The sequence below is a fragment of the Mangifera indica genome, chromosome 20 (genome assembly GCF_011075055.1).
Source record: "Mangifera indica cultivar Alphonso chromosome 20, CATAS_Mindica_2.1, whole genome shotgun sequence".
Classification (NCBI taxonomy): domain Eukaryota; kingdom Viridiplantae; phylum Streptophyta; class Magnoliopsida; order Sapindales; family Anacardiaceae; genus Mangifera; species Mangifera indica.
This window is the reverse complement of record NC_058156.1, coordinates 894,446-917,036: the sequence shown is the minus strand read 5'-3', so window position 1 is coordinate 917,036 and position 22,591 is coordinate 894,446. Positions and strand designations below refer to the sequence as shown.

The window sequence follows — 22,591 nt, the reverse complement described above, 5'->3', positions numbered from 1 at the left end:
TCTTCATCTTTAGCAATCCTTTTTCTTCTTCTTTGTCAGTTTATTCAACAAATGTATCGTAAATTGAGTATGATCTTAGATGACTTGAGTCTCCTTGAATCCAAATCTAGAGATAATTAAAACTCTCCACTATTAGTACATGTATTAATGTCTATCTATAAACCCAGATGACAAACAATAAAATTATATGTACATACTTTTGAATATATAATTAAGTATATATATGATTTATCATCATTTGATTATATGAATTTAAATTAATGATAAAATAATATTTAATTATATTATAATATATCATCTATATATTTAATTATATTCTCAAAAATATATACACATCACATTATTTGATGACAAAATATGTATATTATTAAATATTCAAGGTATAATTAATTAACATTACGTCTTAACACATTAATAAAATTATATATTCTCAATTTTAAATATTTAATTAAATAATTAAATAATATATCATCATATAATTAAATATATTTTATTATATAATAATACAATATTCAAATATTTAATTAAATACTCCATAACTTACATATTTCACACGTGCACACTCTTAAGGAGAAAATTTTAGCTCTTAGGCCGGGAAAGCCTGTTTCTTCATGGACCAGAATGTGGATACAGGTGTCCAGCAAAAGAAAAGAGTCCACATCAGCATACAAGAGTCGGGACCACGAATCACAGCGGTAAATAGTGATTGCTGAGCTGGGAGTTGTGGGGGACCCGGGGACCAGAGTGACTAGTGGGACACTTGCAGTGAACGAGGTGGTGGGATACCGTTAACCTGACATTACGTGTACGGGTAAGATTTAATTTCACTGTAGCCGGAGAATATCAAAGGTCTGCTGGAATTGTTTGTTCTTTAGTTGGATGAATCATCAATTTCTGGAGCTTTGTGCCTGTAGAAACTGTGGCTTCTTTTCTGTGATTTCGAAGACCAAAAGCAGGCTTCCATACCCAGCAAGCTCTAAAAAACTCAGAAATTTTTATCTGGGTTAATTAATATCAGTACCATTGTACAAAAGATAGCTCAAAAACAAGTTAAATTGAAGAGTTGGGATGATGGGTTGGTGGGATTTTTATTTAAAAACTCATAGAATTCATATGACTTGGGGGGCCACAAATTTAAATTGTATTGTGTCCAGAAGATTTGAAAGATCCCAGTTGCTGGATAGCTTGGTGGGTTCATTAACTCCATGAATAGAAAGCCTGAAGATTTATTGACAAAATGCAGCAGAGAAAGGGACACGTCTATTAGCCTTTAATACACTGGTGTAGCTACAGCACAATGTTCATCAGCAAGAACCAGAAAAAATTATGCTCAGAGGAATGAAAAAATGAAAAAAAGTTACAGAGGAAATGGGTCACAAGACAAAGAAAAGGACATGCTGGGGTTTGAAGGGTAAGTTTATTATGGTGATTACCAAGGCTGGGATGGTTGATGTCAGGTATAAAGACAGTGTACTGTAAATACTAAAGTGACAAATTTTATTTAATAAGTTCTTGGCTTTTGGTTCAGGTAATAAGGTGGCTTCTTTATGAAGCTTACCTGGTATGAGCCATGGAAAATTAGTGCCGTGAAGGGTACAAATATAGCCAAAATCTGGCCGCTCTTGATCCAGCTAACCATGGGACCAGCATTGATCGAACTCTTGGAAGTTGAACCATCCATTTCTTTCATTTCTCAAAGGTAGTAGTCCCTTGACAGCCCTTCTGAGGTAGCTGTGCGTCCAGGATGATCTGGTGACATCAAAATCAATTTATGTATAGGCGGTATTTGGTTCATCCATGTGAAATATTATTTCGATAACTTATCCTTTATTATATAAATTATTTTGTTTGATTTATTTGATAATAAAATATTTTAATAATCTTTGATTATCAATAATAATATAAAAAATATTCTGATTACGATCTTTACGATTATCAAAAGAATCTTGATTTTATTATAATATTATTCGTATAAATTTTTAGAATAAAAATATTTTTATTTTTAATTAATATAACAAGTAACATAAAAAATATTTTTAAATAATTATACCGAATATTATTTAAGTGAAATAATATTTTAATATTTTTTTATTATCTCCACCCAAAAACAACAATTATTTATAACTATTAATCATTATCAAATATAATAATAACATATACCCAATATTATTTTAGCTATTTTATCTTTGTGGTAATATTTTTTTTAATGTGTTTGATTCAAACTGTACTAAATCGAGAAAACAACTCTTGATTAAACATTAAAAGGGTGCTCCAACTCAAACAAGGGTTCTTCGATACCCTTGTTTGTGGTAATATTTTCATTATCAAACATAATAATAACATATGCCAAATAATATTATAACTAATTTATAGTTGTGGTAATATTTTCTTTAATGTGTTTAATTCAAACTACACTAAATTAAGAAAGTATCTCTCGATTAAGTACTAAAAAGGTACCCAACTCAAATAAGGGTATTCGTTATTCTAAAAAATATCTCTGAACCATACTTGGGATAATTTTATAATCAGCTAGGCAGAGCGCCGTCTCTATTTCTCTAATTTTGCCTTCTTGGAACACATTTTGATACCAATAACCGCAATACAAGAAAAAGAGTAGATTATGAAATTATAGAAATGAGAATTTAGTAAAATTATTAATTAACAAGTTGAACTTGTAGAGGCTTCACCAACAAACAAGCGCACATGAGATGGGACCCAAAGGCAAATCCCTCATCTTCACTAGAAAAGCCTTGGCAACATCTTTACATCTTATCCTTTATGTTTTCACCCTCTTTTGTCTAGATGACCCATTGACCACTGCCACTACTACTATCACTATTAACCCACAACATCCTATATTCTGACAAGCCACCTTACATTGTCATTCTCACACTCTCAATTACACCCAACGTCTCTCATCTTTTGTTGCATTCATATTGAGGTGACATGGTAACCTTGTCGTGGCCATAGTCCACAATACTCAACCTCCCTCTTCTATTTAAGCCCCATGTTGTTTCACCAACATTCATCCTAAAATTTTCTCTTTAAAAAATTTACCTCACGATTTTCATCACGATGTTGTTGTTCTTCTTCAAGATCTTCCATGTCCTCTTCGTCTCCATCATTGTTGTATTTACAAAACAAAACATTTACATGAGCAATAAAATATAAGTATACGCATAATATATCATAATATAATTAAGTGATATTAAATTAAAATTAAAATAATATACAATCACCTAATTACACATCATCTACTTTCTTTTAGTTTGTAGATTGTAATGTCATTTTGGTATTTAAAGTTTTCTCTCTTATCATGTATAGCAAGATTCATATCTGATATTTGAATTCCAAATATAGATATTTTGATGAGTGGATCCAGGACTATGGTTAGATTTGAGACGAATCGAGTTCAAAATATAGATATTTTGATGAATGGATCTAGGACTAGGGTTAGATTTGAATCAAACCGAACTCGAACTCGACTCGATTTACATATAGTTAAGCTCGAGTTTGAGTTCGACTTTGAGCTCGTAGAAGTCAAACTCGAACTCTATTCAAATTCTGTTAAACTCATTTTTCGTTATTAAAATGACATCATTTTAATACATATTAGTTAAAATAACGTCGTTTTGTATCAAAATTTTTAATTAAAAAATTTGACGAGTAGCTCGTATAGGGCTAACTCATTTCGAACTCATTCAAATTAAATTCGAACTCAAACTTGAAAGGGCTTTGTTTGAGTCTAGCCCTATCTAGGACATTTCATATTTTGTCACGTTTTTGTTATTGCAAAAATAAATCTTTTGATTACAACCATTTAAAGCATGCTAAGCTTAATATTAATGAAGAAAATAATAGCCTTTTTAATCTTCAAAATACACACTTGTTTACGTGTAGACTAATCAAGTTAATTTCAATTCAAAGAAATTTTAAAAAATAATTAACAAATTCCTCTTCACCGGTACAATTTTTTTTTTCCCTTTCAATAATTATTTTTGTGAGTTTTTTATTTAAACGAATCTCCTATATAATTATTAGTATATTATGATATAAAATATGATATATATTATAAAATGTATCTAATTAATATGATATAATAAACATATTATATAATACAATATATATTACTGATATAGATTGATATACTTTTAAAAAAAAAATGATGATATAATAAGAGTGTTTATGAAAAATCTTAAATTATTAAAGGTATTTATAATATTTTCTAAAATGAAAGTGCGTCAATTCGATTTTTTATTATTTTTTATTTTAAAAATTGTATTATATGATACGATACAATATTTGATACATAATATAGAAAAATAGTTTTTTGATGTACGAAATTTTTTAACAATTTTTAATAAAATTGTGTACATATTTTTTGTATACAAATATGCACATATATGAATATGTCATAATATGACTGAGTGATTTTGAATTAATAATAATATAATTTTTAATCATATAATCATATATTTATATGTGTATATATTTGTGTATAAAAAATATATACATATAATATTACTCAAAATTTTTATATGTATTTCAAATAATAAATATCAGAGATGAAAAAACAAGAAGTCTGTAATTACTTACTGTTGTGTCTTTGCTTTACCAGTCTTGATTGTAGCTGAAACTTGTTCTTTCTTGTGTAGAGGATAGAAAAGCTTCAATAGAATCAATGCTTTTGTAAGCTTTTTTCTGATAGCTACGCTATAAAATTGACTTCTCTTTCATCATTTTTAAAGAAAATGATGATATAATCGGAGTGTATATGAAAAATTTTAAATTTTTAAAAGTACTTATGATATTTTCTAAAATGAAAATATGTCAATTCAATTTTTTATTATTTTATATTTTAAAAACTGTATTATATGATACGATACAATACTCGATAAACAATATGGAAAATTAATTTTTGATATACGAATTTTTTTAAAAAAATTTTAATAAAACTATGTGTACATATTTTTTGTATACAAATATGAATGTGTCATAATATGTCTGAATAATTTTGAATTAATAATAAAATAATATCTAATTATATGATCATATATTTATATGTGTATATATTTGTGTATTAAAAATATATACATATAATATTACTCAAATTTTTTATATGTATTTTAAATAATAACCTTTATATCAGAGATGAAAAAACAAGAAGTCTGTAATTACTTACTGTTGTGTCTTTGCTTTACCAGTCTTGATTATAGCTGAAACTTGTTCCTCCTTGTGTAGAGGATAGAAAAGCGTGCTATAAAGTTCAATGGAATCAATGCTTCTTGTAAGCTTTTTTCTGATAGCGACGCTATAAAATTGACTTTTCATTCATCATTTTTAAAGAAAATGATAATATAATCGGAGTGTATATAAAAAATCTTAAATTTTTAAAGGTATTTATAATATTTTCTAAAATGAAGATATGTCAATTCAATTTTTATTATTTTATATTTTAAAAACTGTATTATATGATACGTTACAATATTTGATACATAATATAGAAAATTAGATTTTTTATATACAAATTTTTTTAAAATTTTAATAAAATTATGTGTACATATTTTTTGTATACAAATATGTACAAATATGAATGTGTCATAATATGACTGAGTGATTTTGAATTAATAATAAAATAATATTCAATCATATGATCATATATTTATATATGTATATATTTGTGTATAAAAAATATATGAGCAATGCTATGTGTACTTATTTTTTGTACACAATACATATACACAGTGATATATATCATGTAATTATAAAATTTTAAAACATGTGTCATCATATGATAAATAAACATCCAATCACATGATAATATCTCATCTGTGTATATAAATTATGTACTAAAAATGGGTATACATAGTTTTATTGAAAAATATATATATATAATATTATTCAAAATTTTTATATGTATTTCAAATAATAACCTTTATATTAAAGATGAAAAAACAAGAACTCTGCAATTATTTACTGTTGTGTCTTCGTTTTACCAGTCTAGATTGTAACTGAAACTTGTTCCTCCTTGTGTAGAGGATAGAAAAGCTTCAATGGAATCAATGCGTCTTGTAAACTTTTTTCTGATAGCTACGTTATAAAATTAACTTCTCTTTCATCATTTTTAAAAAAATGATGATATAATCGGAGTGTATATGAGAAATCTTAAATTTTTAAAGGTATTTATAATATTTTTTAAAATGAAAATCTATCAATTCGATTTTTTATTATTTTATATTTTAAAAACTGTATTATATGATACGATACAATACTCGATACATAATATAGAAAATTAAATTTTTGATATATGAAATTTTTTAAAAATTTTTAATAAAACTATGTGTATATATTTTTTGTATACAAATATGCACAGATATGAATGTGTCATAATATGACTGAGTGATTTTAAATTAATAATAAAATAATATATAATCATAAATCATGCATTTATATGTGTATATATATATTACTCAAATTTTTTATATGTATTTCAAATAATAACCTTTATGTCACAGATAAAAAAACAAGAAGTTTGTAATTACTTACTATTGTGTCTTCGCTTTACCAATCTTGATTGTAGCTGAATTTGTGTAGAGGATAGAAAAGCTTCAATGGAATCAATGCTTCTTGTAAGCTTTTTTCTGATAGCTACACTATAAAATTAACTTCTCTTTCATCATTTTTAGAGAAAATGATAATATAATCGAAATGTATATGAAAAATTTTAAAATTTTAAAGGTATTTATAATATTTTCTAAAATAAAAATGTGTCAATTCAATTTTTTATCATTTTATATTTTAAAAATTGTATTATAAGATATGATACAATACTCGATACATAATAAAAAAAATTAAAATTTTAATATACGAAATTTTTTAAAAAATTTTAATAAAACTATGTCTACATATTTTTTGTACTCAAATATGCACAAATATGAATGTGTCATAATATGACTGAGTGATTTTGAATTAATAATAAAATAATATCTAATTATATGTTTATACATTTATATGTGTATATATATAAAAAATATATATATAATATTACTCAAAATTTTTATATTTATTTTAAATAATAACTTTTATATCAAAGATGAAAAAACAAGAAGTTTGTAATTACTTACTGTTGTGTCTTCGCTTTTCCACTCTTGATTGTAGCTGAAGTTTGTTCCTCCTTGTGTAGAGGATAGAAAAGCGTGTTATAAAGTTCAATGGAATCAATGCTTCTTGTAAGCTTTTTTTTGATAGCTACGCTATAAAATTGACTTTTTTTTATTATTAATGTTGGATCTAAATTAAGTTAATTCAATTGAAGTTTAATTTTGTAATTAGGTTTAAATCCCCTTACGCTAATGATATTATATATCAAATCATTAATTCTATTACCCTCCAATGAAATCACTTACTAACTCGAACAAATTGGCTAATGATACTATATATCCAATCATCAATACCATTACCCTCCACTGAAATCACTAACTAGTTTAAACAAGTTGAAGTTCAAATGGGTTTTTATAAATTCACTAAGCATGAGTCAACACAGGTTCAAACTTCGCTCGAATATCTCACTTATGAATGCACCACATTGAAATCTCACTCACCAACATCAATTTATTGTGCTGTAAAGAGTTTTGATTCCAACAGTGTAATGCGAATATGTTCAAGAAAGCAAAAGCAAGTTTTTTGTTTTTTTGGGTCAAAAGAGTTATTTTCACCCAAGGGTTTGTGAATTCTCAAACCCATATTTATAAGGTTTTACAAATCTAAATACTTATTCATTAATTATTTTCTATTAAGATTTTTTATTAATGATAAGAGTAAAATCGTTATTTTATCAGTAAATAAAATTTTATCTCACCCCTTTTAATTTTAAAAACTCATATTTCTCTCTATCTTATTTTTTAAAAAATTATATTTTCTCTTTATGGTTCATTTTTCAATACCCAACTTTTTCGATCATTGAAACAACTTCTAGTTGTCTTCTTCAGCTTACCGAACTCTCTCTCCCAACACACTCTATCCTATTGGAATCCTCTCGGTGTGGTTTGGTTTTGTCGTTGAAGACAAAGGAGTTGGTTCTCATCGTTGATCTTTTCATCAGTTGTCATCGATGTCATTGATCAATCCCAAATTCCTATTGGCTCTCGTCGATTCGCTTCAACTTGTTCTTTGTCGTTGGTTCATGACAACAAATCAAAGACGAAGAGTCATTGTGCACAAAGACAAATTAGTTTTTCATCTTTGTGCATGACGAAACCAAGCCACTTTAGAGGAATTTTGATCACAAAGAGAACATGTCAGAAGAGAGAGTCCGATGGGCTAAAAACTATTGTTAGAAGCCATTTGAATGTCCAAAAAGTTAGATTTTGAAAAATAAACCCTAAAATTTTACTCTTAACAAAAAGTGGCTGATAGGTAATGTTTAAATTTTTGTAAATTTAATAATAGGCTAAATCACTCATTGGAATAAACTTTTGGGCTTTTTTTTTATCATTAGAAGGCGAAGCAGCCAGTGTTAGCTGCCGTACGTGTGTTTTTTGCATTTAGTTAGCATGCCTCCGGTCACGTGCTCCACATAATGTGGTCAAAAGTGCAAAAGATTAAAAGAAAGGGCCCAACATTTAGCCAAACTCATCCGTCACCGTTACTTTGACGGAGTTAATATATATTATTATAAAATAACAAAATACAAAACAAAATTGAAAACAAAAATAAATAAATAAATAACAAACACATCCGACTTTTTCAGTTCCCGCCGATGACAAAACTTGCCGAAAAACCGGCATTCGCAATGAACAGATTCGGTTTTACACAGAACTTCAAATAGCAGCGATAAGAGGATCGGAAGAGAATAAGTCACCAATATCTTGAAAATGGTCATCAGCTCGCCAACTCGGAAGTCGGAACCCGAAATCCGGGTCAGAATCTAAAAACATCTTATCGAAATCAAACTGGTAAAAACCAGCTTTTACACTGTCCTCGTCAAATAAATCAGGTACGGAGGTGTTAAAATCGAAAACATTGTTACTGAACAATGTATCGAACGTCGAATAATCTGTGAATTCCGAGAAACTTTCCGACGCAGGCGATTCTTCTCGGATATTTGTTGCTTCACTCGCGACATCTCGCGTTTCTTTGCTTCTTTCTGACTCGGCTTCTTCGTTAGAAGGCGAGGGACAGCGGAGGACAGAGACAGGAGAGTCGAGTTTGGTAATGTTGTTGTGAGACTCTTCACCGGAGTTATAGCCGGAGCTAACAGCCTTCTTAGTTTGCGGCGGAAGTTTCTGAGGAGGTGTAGTGAAGTTGGTGAGGGCGTCAGGTCCACGCAGTTGAATGGCCGCGTTGTCATAAACCATGGCTGCCTCTTCAGCAGTATCATAAGTACCTAACCACAGCCGTACACGTCGCAGAGGATCCCTAATCTCAGCCGCCCATTTTCCCCAGGGTCTCTGTCGTACACCTCTAAACTTCTTACCAACCGGTTGCTTCATGGCCGGCTTAAGGTTCGCCCGAACTCCAACTTTCACAGATGATTTTTTCCTTGCAATCCTTGATTTGCCCCTCCAAACGGCGTCGTTTTCGTTGGAACAAGACTCTATGGTAATCTCGTTGATAAACTTCTTGACCCGAGGTCGCGTGTGAAGCTCACATTCCTCGTCACTAGAGGAGTCCGTTGCGTCACCATCAGTGACTGAAATCCTCACAAGTCGGGGCTTCATTTCTGGAGATTTTGTTGAGCAAGGAGCCAGAAGTTTGGTGTGGTTAAAATGTTCAGAGTATATGATTGAAGGGATAATACTACGATCCATGGATGATTAATTTTTCAGATTCGCATTGAAAGTGAAGTGAGCGGCTGGATGAGGAGGCGCAAAATAGTGGAAAAAGGGAGTGACGGATTCCTTTGAGGCAAGACACGAGGAGAATAAAGAGGGCTAAAGAGAAAGCTGATGAAGAGAGCACACTTTAAAGAGAAGCTTAAAACGGAGAGAAGTCATTAAAGAAGGAGAAATTTCAATGAAAGTTACACTCTAAAAAGGAGAAAATGGAAAAAGCCCAGAGAACATAAGCCTAAAGAAGAATAGGGATATGGTGGAAGGAGAAAGACCATGAACCAAAAGGAAAAGGAACTTCAGTTGTAAAGAGCTTTACCAGGAAAAAGGAAAACGAATAAATCTTCCGAATCACCACCGATTTTTAACGGACAGTGCCTTTACAGTGACTTTTTGAATCTGTTTTCAGAGAACAGAAGAACAAGAAGAGAGAAAGCTTGAGTAGAAGAAGCACAGTGGAGGTGGAAACCAAAATTGGCTATTTTATAGGATCCCAAATACTCGTAAATCAGTTAAACCGGTTCAAGTGGCATTTAATTATAAAATTTTTAATTTTTTAATTTTTAATAAAAAATTATTTATGCCACCGGAGATGAAGAGATTCCGGTCAGTTGAGGAGATTTTTTTTTACGAAGCGCCGCGTAAACAGGAAATATGTTTGATTTTACACGTGGCAGAACTGGGCCCTATAAAAAGGAGATCCAATGGTAAATGTGGAGTAGAGCTGACTAGGCAAAAGATTTCCTCTCGAAAGTCGGGATTCAGGTCACGTGAGGCCGGACACTTGGTTCAGTCTACCTTTGACTAAAGAACTTTAATCTTAATCTCTGGTACTTAATCCTGGTTAATTACCAACTAATTAACAATTATTAAATTTCCAAGGGCGTATAGTCATTTTCCACCAGTTCAAAAGGTCCGTTACAGTACACTTCATGCTGGCCTGGCGAAAATTTTACTATTTCACCCAACCACAAAGTTTGGCCCAAGAACGATTTTTCATCTCTTGATAGTAGAATAACACTTTACACCCAAAACCAAACATCATAAGGGTAATATATTAATTTTCTCCTAACAATGATCTCACCAAATGACCATTTTCACATATTTGAAAACTTACAATATAACTTTGGAATTCATTAGGAATCTTAATTGCCATTTTTTTTGGATAAATATTTATTGGTGGATGAAAATTTCATTAATTACTAATGTCACTCTTTTATCATTGTAATAATTTTACTGTAGTTATGAGCTTTGACCCGTATTAAAAAACTCATATCACAATAAGAGAAAGGGCAATGGGGGTTGACAACATGTGTAATAGGAGGGATAAAAATGGTAGTATGGGAGAGAGGATAATTGAGGGATTAAGTCTGTGGGGTGGATTGTCGGAAAAAAAAACGTGATAAATGTCAATTAGGGAATTAAGAAAGAAGAGAGTGAATAGAAGGAAGCAAGTGAATAAAAAGAAGAGGGCTTTATATAAATGGGAAATCTAATTTTTTTTATTTTTGTTAATTTTTTTGATAAGATAATTTTAAAAATTGAATTAGTTAAGAATATTATGACACTTTAATTTTCTAATATTGTGTCAGATTCTTTATAATTCATAAAGTTTGATTTTGCAAAATATTGGGCCAAACCTTGGGTACTAAATTGGAATTTACACATCTTTTAAATATTTTACAGCTGTCAGCTGGGGCTAACATGGGAAGCATGGCAAGCAACCTCGGACTTGGAGCCATTTTTAACCAAATGTTTTTTACCATGCTCGCTGTTTTCACCTTCTTATTTTGTCCAATCGAATATTAACACGTGTCCTTCAATTAATTAGTAAGACTAAATAGCAGCCGTTCGGTGTGATGAAAAGAAAAAGTCAGTTCTCTTCCGTAACAATGTTTTTAAAACCGAACGGATAATCAAATCTTTTTGTTTTACTAATTTATAGTTTGGCTAAAAATTAACGAGTTTAACTAATCATTAAATTAGACTAAATAAATTTTATTTAAAATTTTATAAAAAATAAAATTAATTAGGATATTTATACCTATAAAGATTAGAATATATTATTTTTAAATAATAATAATTATTTATTTAATTTTAATAAAATAATTAAAATAAAAAATATTTCAATCTTATAGTATGAAAAAAAACATAATTTTATAAATTATTATCTATAGGCAACATTTTAAAATATATAAAATAATCGTTTATTCTTTTTTATTTTATTTTTGAACTTATTTTTCTTTACAAACCTTTAAAAATTTATCTAATCTAATCTAAAATAATTAAATTATTCAAAAATAATTAAATTTTTAAAAAATACCCTAAATTTTAGTCAAACTCGATTATGTCGGTTTTGACCAAGTTGACCTAGACAACGAATAAACCATTTTTTAATATTAACTACACTGAACTTAAAGCCGGTTCCTAATTCAATCAATTGAATTAGTTGGTTCGGTCTAATTTTCAAAACAGTGATTCTCTTTTTGTGTTTCACTCTTTTATGTTTATAATAGTCGAATCACGTATAATATCATATTATATAATTTTTAAAAAATAGTCAAAAAATTTAATTAATACATCATTATTTTAAAAAATATAACAAATATTCTTAAAATTTTAAGTTTTTTTATATGTATTTTATATTATATCATTATTTTTTTTGAAGTGTATTGATTTGTATTAATAATATATATTATAATGTATAATATAATATATTTATTATATTATATTAATTTAATATTTTTTATATATTATTTTTTATTTGTATAATAAGAAAATGATATTTATAAGCATCTCGTTCTTAATTACATCACGTGATCCATAGTTTCACGAAGTTATTATCTTTGACTTTGCTACAAATTGATACCACCCACACTCCTGTCATGTTTTATTATATAAAAAGACCACTATGGCCACTGTTCTTGTAATAAGCAAATACTAACGGCGTTACTTTGGATTCGGATGAGAGCCAGAACGGCCATAGGTATCATAATACACCTAAAATCCCACTAGGATTATTAATTAATAAATCAAGCGAAGGGTACCGGGGTAATTTAACTTCTAGGGACTTGGGCCGGAAGCCCAAAAGAGTTTGTTTGGAAACTCGTTGAACAATCTGTCAGACAAAGAAGAGCCGTCCAGCTTTGTTGGCTTCCTCTAATGGAATTTCTTCACTTGTATAGGAGAATAATTGATTATTATGAATATATATTAAGTATATATTTTTCCTTTTGTAATGATTTTTTCTTGGGTAGGTTTAGGTTGACCCATATTCAAATAAAAATCAGTTTGAATTCAGTTAGAATCTAAATAGTTTGGGCTAAAAAATCTATCAGAAAATGTTGAAAATTATGTCGACAAGTTGTCAAAGAAAAAAATCATTAAAAAGAAATAAAAATACTTTAAAAATGAAAAATTGTATACAATAAAAATAAAAATAAATTTAAAAAATATAAATAATTTAAAACTGTAAATATATATTAATTTTTTAAGTAAAAAATATTAATATAAAAGAATACAAATGGGGACAAAGGGTAAGAGACATGTTTTTGTTTTTAGCTTATTCTCAATTATAGAGAATTTTTTTTTAATTTTTATTAAAGAATCTCATTTTTTATTAAATCGGGACTCAAATCCATATCTAATTATTGGGTGGTGGGTTCTGATTATGACAGCTTGATTTAAGAGCTTTAGGCTAATCAAATAAAATTAATATAAAAATAACATATTCCTATAAAATTAATAAAATTAAATTTTTTATTTATCTAAAATAATTATTATACAATTGATTATTGAATTCAAATTTTCCTATTTTGTGTGGTTATTTAAAGTATGATTAAATTAAAAAAATAACTCTCAATAAGATAAGAAAAAAAATGGTTCGACAATTTAAGTAATTATAATAAAATTACAATTACACCATTATTATGTCGGAATCAGTAACAATTTCTAACACTAGGACACGATTATTTTTTTAAGTATACCATTAATAACATTTTTACAGACGTGAACAATTAAACTATAGATCGAATCATGTTAAAAGTTTTCATACTTCCTTAAGCAACTATTACAATAATTAAAGTAAAATAGAGAATCGAGAAACTAGAAAAGAAAGTGGGTTTTCAAATTAAGACAAGAATTGGCATAAGTTTGCTGGAGCCGTATGAGAACAAAGGTATAATAACATGAGAAGGGACAAAATCGTAAAGAGATCTTGGTCGAATTTAATGTTAAATTAAGGTATAATTAAATAATGATTAGGGAAGTCATGTGGGTTTAGCTTTAATTTAACATTTTCGTCTCCTCCTCCTCCAAGAAGAAGACGCAAACTTGGAGCCCACAAATTAGGGAAATCCCATCATTGTTGTCATTACTTTTTTGTAACCATTTGCTTCTATGAGTCAACTCGCACTCTCACCTAGACGGGCTTCCTTTTTTATTATTGCTCAATCATCTTGTTTTTAAATAATTAATTTCAAATAGGCCAAAAGTCTCCTCCCCACCCAAGGTTTAGTAGACGAATTCTCAAACCCCAAATATTTATTTATCTATTAAATTTTATCTTTAAGATTAAAGATAAAAATATTATTTAATTAAAAATTAAAAATTCATTATAATTTTCTCTTAGATTTAAAAATTTAAAAATTTCATTCTATCTAAAATCTGAAAAATAATTATTTTTTCCTAGCGTTTTCTTTTCCCTTCTTTAATGACCACCTTGGCTTTGACCGATAACCAACTTTCACTGCATTTTCATCACCCACTAGACATCAAGTGACGGAATGCATTTTTGTCAAACAAAGATTATTCGAATCATCTTTATCCAATGATTTTGACCAAATATTTGCATGCTTTGACCGGAGAAGAGGAGTTTGGGAAGGCCAATCATCGGAGGTGGTTGCCATAAAAGTAGAAAAAACTCTAGAAAAAAATTATCACTTTTCAAATTTTAGGTATGAGAAAATTATTAAAATTTTAAACTTAGATAGAAAATATGATAAATTTTTAGTTTTTAAATATTTTTACCTTTGACTCTATCAATAAATTTTAATAAATAAACAACTAATTAAGTTTTTTAAAATTAAAAGGTGAGAATTTGTTATTTTACTAAACCTTGGGTGGGACAAAGTCCCTTGGCCTTTTGAATAATTAATAAATTATTCTTGTGTGGTCAATGCTGATGAAACCTGAAATTTTATAATTATTAATTTTATTAATTTTATATATTTAATTTTTGTATGAATTTTTTGAACTTGTGGGTCACCGGGGAGAACGGGTGGGTCCCACTGAACCGCCACCGTCCAAACAGTCTTCAACAGGCGCCGTTCACGGTTTTCGAGTGTTACGAACCGACCGGTGTAGGTGGCTGTGTTCGTGGTATTGGCTGTAAGTTGCTGGAAATGGTTGCTTTGTTTGTGTGCAAAATAAATGGTGGAATGTAGTTGAAAAGTAAATCAAAGGACCTGAAATTGAGGGGGTTTAGTTAGGCCATTAAGGAGACCAAAAATCTCGTTTAGAATTTATGTTTGATCAGAAATTTAATGGGTTAGGTTCCTTCAATTCTTACTCTGCCTGCCCACCATTATTTTTCACATATAATTTTTAATTTAGATCGTCGTCTCATCGAAATTATTTTGTCGACAATTTTTCTCTTTTTCTTTGACGACTAAGCTCTACGTTTCAGCATTATTGTTTACCCATTTTAGCATAAGGTGATTGGCTCAATCACTTTAAAGTAGTGTTCAAATTTATTGAGTTGATGAGATCATAGTTTAAATTCGAGACATGATTAATTAATTTAAGTTAGACTAAAAAATTACATTTGAATTGTTTTTTTAAATTATTATTTAAAACCTTATAATTTACAAATTCAACTATCCTTATATTCAAAATTTAAAAAAAAAAAAATTAGAAATGTTAGTGCAATATTTAAATTTGTAAAAGGCTATTGATATTTTATTCAAATGAAACTATAAAATTTAGAACTCATCAAGTTGGCTATCCTCAAACTCAATATGAAAACCGAATTGAGTGGCTTGAACTCGAGTCTGACTTGACGTAGGCTAAATCTCAAACTATTTGCAAGCAACTCAGTTCGATTTATACCCTAAATTCAAAATGAATGGAGTTTGAATTTATCATTTTGAATTCAAATTGAGTTTGTGGATGAACTTTTTTTTTAAATAAGAAATTGACATTTTTACCATTAAATGAGTTTGCTTATATAAATTTACCCCACTTTTTAAATAATCCCTAAACTACTGTTATCTTCAACTTTAAGTAAAAGTAGAGTTGGTGAGATCAATAACCTCTTAACGATTTTATCAATCTGTTCTTTTACAGATACATAATTTAGAATTTGAATTCATTTTTTATTTTTTCGATTGAAAACCTTTTAAACCGTAAATCTAACTAAAAAAAATCTAAACATTAACAATCAACAATTCACAATTCACAATTCACAATTTTTAATATTTAGAATTTAAGAAGTGTTCAAATTTTATAGTATAAATGTTTAAAATGCAAAAAGTATAGTTAATTTGTATAAACAGGGTCGTAAAGTGGCAAAAATTTGAATTTTTCTTTTCCTACTCAGTTTGGGTCGAATCCATCACAACCGAGAATCATTCAAGGCAAATGATAAGTGATTGAATATTAAGTGAGATAGAATTGATTTGAACAACAGGAGACATGTCCATCTCAGCAACTGTAATGCATGCATGTGGCGAGTGGCCATCAGTGAGAGTGGATGATTAGATTCAATATCAATTAATGGAAGATTAAAATTTTCTTAATCATAAAACCAGATTTTCTGGGGCTTACTCCTTTCCTTTCCTTTCCAACTCGCACGCACGAATTCGGGATCACACGTGCAATTTTTAATTATAAATATCTCTGTGTAAAGATACAATTATTAATCTTAATTACTCACTAAAATACTCCAAATGCAACGTTGTTAAACATTAAAAGACATGAAATGGGACATACTGTTCCCCGTACCACAAGAAAATTAATATTATCATACAGCTAAGCTTTATTTGTTTTATGGGAAATATAGTACGGTTTCTGACTCTTTTGAGTTTCAAAAACAGGCCATGATCTAAGGGTGTATTCGATCGGAATTGGACTTGAACAATGGTTAGCTCGAATAGTATTGGATCCGAATCAAATTGGTTCAAGCTTAAGAGTTGGCTTAGCTTGATTCAATTTAGTTTAAATTTATTAGTTCAAATTTAAATCGAGTCCGAGTTAAAAAGATTCAATTCTTTTTAAAACCGAATAAAATTTAAATTAAAGAGAGTTCGATTCATTTGACTTACGAGCTAGATAAATAATTCGATTTGGTTTGAACTTAGTTTGTGATTTGATTTGAATTATGTTAAATAATTGTTAAACGATATTGTTTTGTCAATGAGTCACAAATTTGAAGTAAGAATTTAAGTCATATATTTGAATTATAGATTTAAACTATAAATTTGAATCAAACTCGAACAAAATCATTTTTATTTGAATCGAACTCAAATTGAGCTGTTTTTTATTCGAACTGAACTTAAACTTAGAGGTATTTAAGTTCAATTCAATTCATATCCACCCTTAAACTCGAGTTTAAGTTTGGTTTATTTGAACTGATAAACAATAATCTCATAGAAAATGAAGATATTAGAGAAGGTAAATAACAATACTAGAGAAAAAGAGTCATTGGATAAGAAGGAAAAGAATTGTTAATGAGACGAATTCTAGTACTGACATTGATCTCGATCTGAGTTCAACCTGATCTCGAGTTTGGGTAATTTGTTTTGATTCTAAGGCTTTTGAAAATGTGTTGCAAGTTCTCTCAAAAGATCTTTGACTGTGACTATTCATGGACTGGAAACAATGGGCTACATAATTTTTAGGCCCAGTGGAAATGTTTGACACATCTTGAATCATTCTAGAGTTGTTTCTAAAACGAAGTCTTTGTAGGAGAAAAATTGGAGTTATTCAAAATGAGTACATATAATTTTATTAAAATTAAAATATTTGATTTGAATCAAGAGTGATTTTGTCAGATTGAGTTGGTGCTATCAGCAAGGTTATGAGAAACAGATGGGAATGACTAGTAAGACTCATTTGACAGGGACACAGACTAATCTAATTGCTTTGTATCACGGTTCAACCGAAGAAACCACATCGATTCACAATTTAAACCACATCTGATCTTGTTTATACAAAACCCAATATTAAACCACATCAATAATTAAATACATAGATAATGTGTTATTATGTGATTGAATTTTATTATATTGTTATTTTAAAATAACTGAATTATATAATGATACATTATTTATATACTGAATTGTGCATATATAGTTTTATTCATAGTATAAATACCTTGGCCAGCAGGATACCCCTATCTTGGTATCAAAGCCATCTCTAAATTTAGCAGCTTCCTTAAAGCTTCGATAGAGGTTGCTAGTTTTATGCTGAACCTCAAAGCTATTGCTGGGAATATTAACTATTCTCGGGAATATTAACTATTCTCACATTTAGAGTGTCTTATTAAAAAATGCTTAACTAGTTAATTATACAAATAACAAGGCAAAAAGAACACCGGCCCATCTCCCTTTTGAACGGTGAATTTGTACAAAGGATTATGCATGGTCATGGGATGAGACTGAACAAGGACATCAAAAGCCCCTTCAGCTACAGGAGTGAACACATGAACTTATAGTTAAATTCAAACCGAACCAAGTTTAAACAGGATAAAGTTTCTTTTTGAGAGGCATAACTCAAGCTTACCAAACCTGAAGAATAACTTATTCATTTTCAGCTTGCTTCATGGATCGGGAGTTTGTATTCGGCTCACATCAAACTCAGGTTTATATAAAAGAGCCAAACTTGGCTTGAACTTGCCAAACTAATTCACTTCAATTTAGTTCCCTTATAGTTTGTGCGGTGTCATTTAAAAATTTCTTTTAACATAATTTAACTTAAGTTTAGGTTTGTGATTAGTTTTCAAACATTTTTTAATCTCAATTTGAACTCAAAGTCATATATGTTAGACTCGAATTCGAGTTCATGATCAGTTTTTCAATATATTTTAACTCAGGTTTCGGCTCAAGTTCATATATGTTGAGTTCAAGTTTATTCAAACAAAGCTCGTATCAAACCCAGACACACTCACTTTGACTCTAGTCCTACATAGGTACACAGATTTAACTGATAGTTTAGAAATTGAATAATAGTACACTTACTAAATTTTCTTACTAATTCATACAAAGTTATATGTATAAATTTGATTGGATGCTCTACTTATTTGTTTTCTCTTTAATTCAAAAAAACACCTACTCACATCTGTACACGTCAATTTCTATGGATAAATTAGTAAGAAAAGTCAATAAATATAGCATTATTCATCAGGGGAGAAGGATTTTGACAATAGCACACATCAAAGTATGAAAGATAATTTCAATACAAACAATTAAAAGCAGTAAACGTGTTTTCTGGACGACTGAATTCATAACTCTCCCTTATGGTCCCACGTTAAAGAGGGAGACATGTCAAACTTCTCCATTCATACATCATAGTAGTAGTTTAAAGACTGAAGCCTCAAGGAAAGAAGCCCTCACATTACACACACCTGCATCAAATTAGCCCATTGCATACTTCTGGGTCCAGCTCCTAGCAGTTGTCTCATACTTGCTCCTGTCAGTCCTGTACGTGTCGGCAATCTCCGGCACCAATGGGTTATCAGGATTTGGTTCCGTTAACAGCGAGTAAATCGAGAGCAATACCTTTAATTAAAGAAATAAGTCATTTACCAAAATCGCCAAAACTAAACTTCAGGTCTGTTAATCATATGTAATTTGAAAGAAATAGTTTTGAAACTAAATCTTTTGTTTGTAGGCAAACATAACATAAACTTTTATAGAAAAAAGGAGTTAATTACACTGGACATGGTAAAGGCGGGGCTCCATTGCTTCCTTAATATATCGAGGAAAATCGAACCATTGCTGTTGATATTAGGATGAAAGACCTTTGTCCTGAATGCAACCTGCAAAATTTTCCAAATAAACAAAAGTCAAGATATGTGAGTTGAAGAACTGAAATTTTCATTTGCTCTCACCCATTGAGGAAACCTGGGGTACCATCTCAAAAAGGGGTACACGTTTGGAGATGACTATTTTAGTTGAGGAATGCTTCAGTTACAAAGTGAACATGTTTCATGAAAACAAAGGGAAGAGACTGATATTTTGGCTGTTGGATGTCTGTTTGAAAGCATACATATGATGACAAGTGAAGCCCAAACCTAAAGAATGGCTATGGTATATTGTGGTTGAACCCAAAGTTAAAGGTATTTTACCTTGACCTTGAATTGCATTTGGTCTTTTTGATAAAAGTACTGAAACTTCAGAAAGTGAGTAATACATAACAGTGAAGTTCCAGTGCAATTACCCATGAGAAAAAAAAATTATACTAAGAAAGAAAAGTCAACGACTTCTGATTGACAGAGAATCCAGGTCTCTTGAAATGCATTAACCATCTTTCGACCGCAAACTAGTTTCAAATTTTAAATCATATGCTGACAAAGAAAAAATCATTATAATGTAATGCCAGACCAGGCTATACAATAAATGGGGGCCTCACACAATTAATCACTTGGTTCTAACTCCAAAGAAGATTAGATTAGAAGTAAATCTAGTTTTCAAAACAAGATTATATACATGTATATTCCGTTTGGTTAACAACTAATCAGCAACCACAGCAAGACAAACCAACTACCCATCCAATGAGAACCACCTTTAGAAACTAAAATGAAAACAAGAACGTTAATACTCAAATTATAACATGAGGTGATGCTCTAAATTTCTAAACAAAAGCCACCTAACTTCAATAGGGTATCTTGTATGTCATGCTTACTGAGCTACCATAGGATTACACATCAAAATACTCCCTTTCTAGCCACAAAGCAAGCAAAACTATGTTATTGATATCAACTATCAACCCTTCAAATTTTCATGCTAACAATATGTTGAGATCTAAAAACTATGATGTATAGATTGGAATAAACGTCTGCAAGTTGATACTAAAACAGGTTAAAAAGTTATGAAAACAAAAAATAGACAGCTTAACCCTTCAAAAGTAAGTTGTGATTTCCAACAGTCAAAGTTTAATAGTTACCTTAGGTGGCCCAAGTGGATAGTCTCGAGGAAAATGAATTGTGGCTCGAAACACTCCCCCAGCGTATGGACTATTAGGAGGGCCCATAATGATTGCTCGCCAATGGAGCATGTCTTCATCAACTTGGCCTACAGATATACGTGAAAATGAAGAAGAAGAAAATCAGATTGCGTAAGCTATTGCACAAAAGGAAGATGAAAGATGAAATTTTTAATTTTTTGCTTTCCTCTAAACATGCTGTCAAGAAAGGAATCATGATGGTAAATAGCTTTGTATCATATAGTAAAACTGCACAAAAAATGATGTTGGCTTGCGTAATTTCATTTGTTTTCAACATGCCATGGTTAGGAAAATAAAACCATTCAATTTCAGTCTGCATCCTCAATATATCTTTATCATCTAGCAGTATAACAAATACTGCAGTTTACACCAAAAGTATAACACCAAAAGCTTACAAAACACAAAGACCACAAAAAAAAAAAAAAAAAAAGGAGTAAAAAATCGAACTCTCACAGAAAAATTTTCAGCATATAAAAAATTCTGCTTAACCTGCAACACATAATATCTTAGAACTCCATTTTTTTCCCAAAAATTTCTGATATACACACAAAGTTAGACAAATATCTTAAAACAGCTCATAAAATCTAGAGATACACCAAACATCACAAGATCAGACAAAAATGATTTTAAAAAATCAGAATAAAAAAACGACGAGATCAACAAAAGCATAAACCAAAAGAGAAAGTTCGAGAACGAACCAGCGCTGCAACCGGTAGGAGGATCATTCTGGAGATCCATCAGTTCCTTCAAGATCCGATTCCGCGCCATAACCTTTTTCTCTCTGCTATTGTTATTGTTGTTTTATATTTCAAAAAATTCAAAAAATAAAACCTAGATCAGCCTTGGCTACGATACAGAATACAGAAAAAAAATTTTAAAACCAGAAAAAAAAAATAAAAATCGAAGAAACGATGAAGAGAGCGTACCTGACAGAGATCCTCCTTGTTATTATTATCTGATTTTTGGAGAAGAGAACGGAACGGAGAGTCTTACACTAAAATAGAAATAATTAAAATTTTCTATATAAATTGTAATAAATTAAATAATTCAATCACGCGCTTGTGCTGTTTTGTAATTGGCCATCTATCTCTATTATTGGGCCCCACATCCAACAATTGATAATTTTACTTATTAGTGTTTATTGCCAATTAAAACATCACTTGCTTACTAATTTAGAAGGAGAAAAGATGATTAAGTTAAGATACAGAGTGGTCATCTATGCTGACGTGGCTGACCATTTTCTGCAAGGTGTGAGGGGACACGTGACGTTTCTCATTATTTGATTCCCGTAACCATGTGTTCGCTTTTTCCACTATTAACCCATTATTTTTGCAAACTATGAAAATTTCTTATTATTTTACCTTTGTTAATATTAATTATCATTATTATCACGGAGGGGAGGGGATTTTATCCTGCTCAATTATAAGTAATATTATATATATATATATATTTATATTAATTTATATATACCGATGATATATAATTATATGATTCATTATTAATTTAAAATTATTTAAAATATAATAATATAATATATA

At 29.7% G+C, this 22,591-nt stretch overlaps 2 protein-coding genes across 3 annotated transcripts; both read right to left on the bottom strand.

Annotated features, from left to right (window-relative positions):
- Window positions 1–8,620: 8,620 nt before the first annotated feature.
- On the bottom strand, window positions 8,621–10,281 carry LOC123204247 (ethylene-responsive transcription factor CRF2-like). Its single transcript, XM_044620845.1, has one exon. The coding sequence runs from the start codon at window positions 9,807–9,809 to the stop codon at window positions 8,820–8,822; it is 990 nt and encodes a 329-aa protein (XP_044476780.1). The 5' UTR covers window positions 9,810–10,281; the 3' UTR covers window positions 8,621–8,819.
- An 8,985-nt stretch (window positions 10,282–19,266) lies between these two features.
- LOC123204417 (ubiquitin-conjugating enzyme E2-17 kDa-like) lies at window positions 19,267–22,117 on the bottom strand. Of its 2 annotated transcripts, none has more exons than XM_044621047.1 (5): window positions 21,980–22,117; window positions 21,752–21,834; window positions 20,994–21,121; window positions 19,762–19,866; window positions 19,267–19,606 (listed from the first exon to the last, which is right to left on the bottom strand). In XM_044621047.1, the coding sequence occupies exons 2-5, from the start codon at window positions 21,819–21,821 to the stop codon at window positions 19,463–19,465; spliced, it is 447 nt and encodes a 148-aa protein (XP_044476982.1). In that variant the 5' UTR covers window positions 21,822–21,834; window positions 21,980–22,117; the 3' UTR covers window positions 19,267–19,462. The 2 variants fall into 2 exon arrangements, with proteins under 2 accessions (XP_044476982.1, XP_044476983.1); XM_044621048.1 differs by having other exon boundaries at window positions 21,752–21,837; window positions 21,980–22,099.
- Window positions 22,118–22,591: the final 474 nt, after the last annotated feature.

Coding starts and splice junctions, on each gene's coding strand:
- LOC123204247 (XM_044620845.1), bottom strand. CDS start 9,809: ATGGATCGTAGTATTATCCCTTCAATCATATACTCTGAACATTTTAAC.
- LOC123204417 (XM_044621047.1), bottom strand. CDS start 21,821: ATGGCGCGGAATCGGATCTTGAAGGAACTGATGGATCTCCAGAATGAT. Junction 21,122..21,751: donor TCCTACCGGTTGCAGCGCTG/GTTCGTTCTCGA, acceptor GTATATCTGTAG/GCCAAGTTGATGAAGACATG. Junction 19,867..20,993: donor ATCCACTTGGGCCACCTAAG/GTAACTATTAAA, acceptor AAAATTTTGCAG/GTTGCATTCAGGACAAAGGT.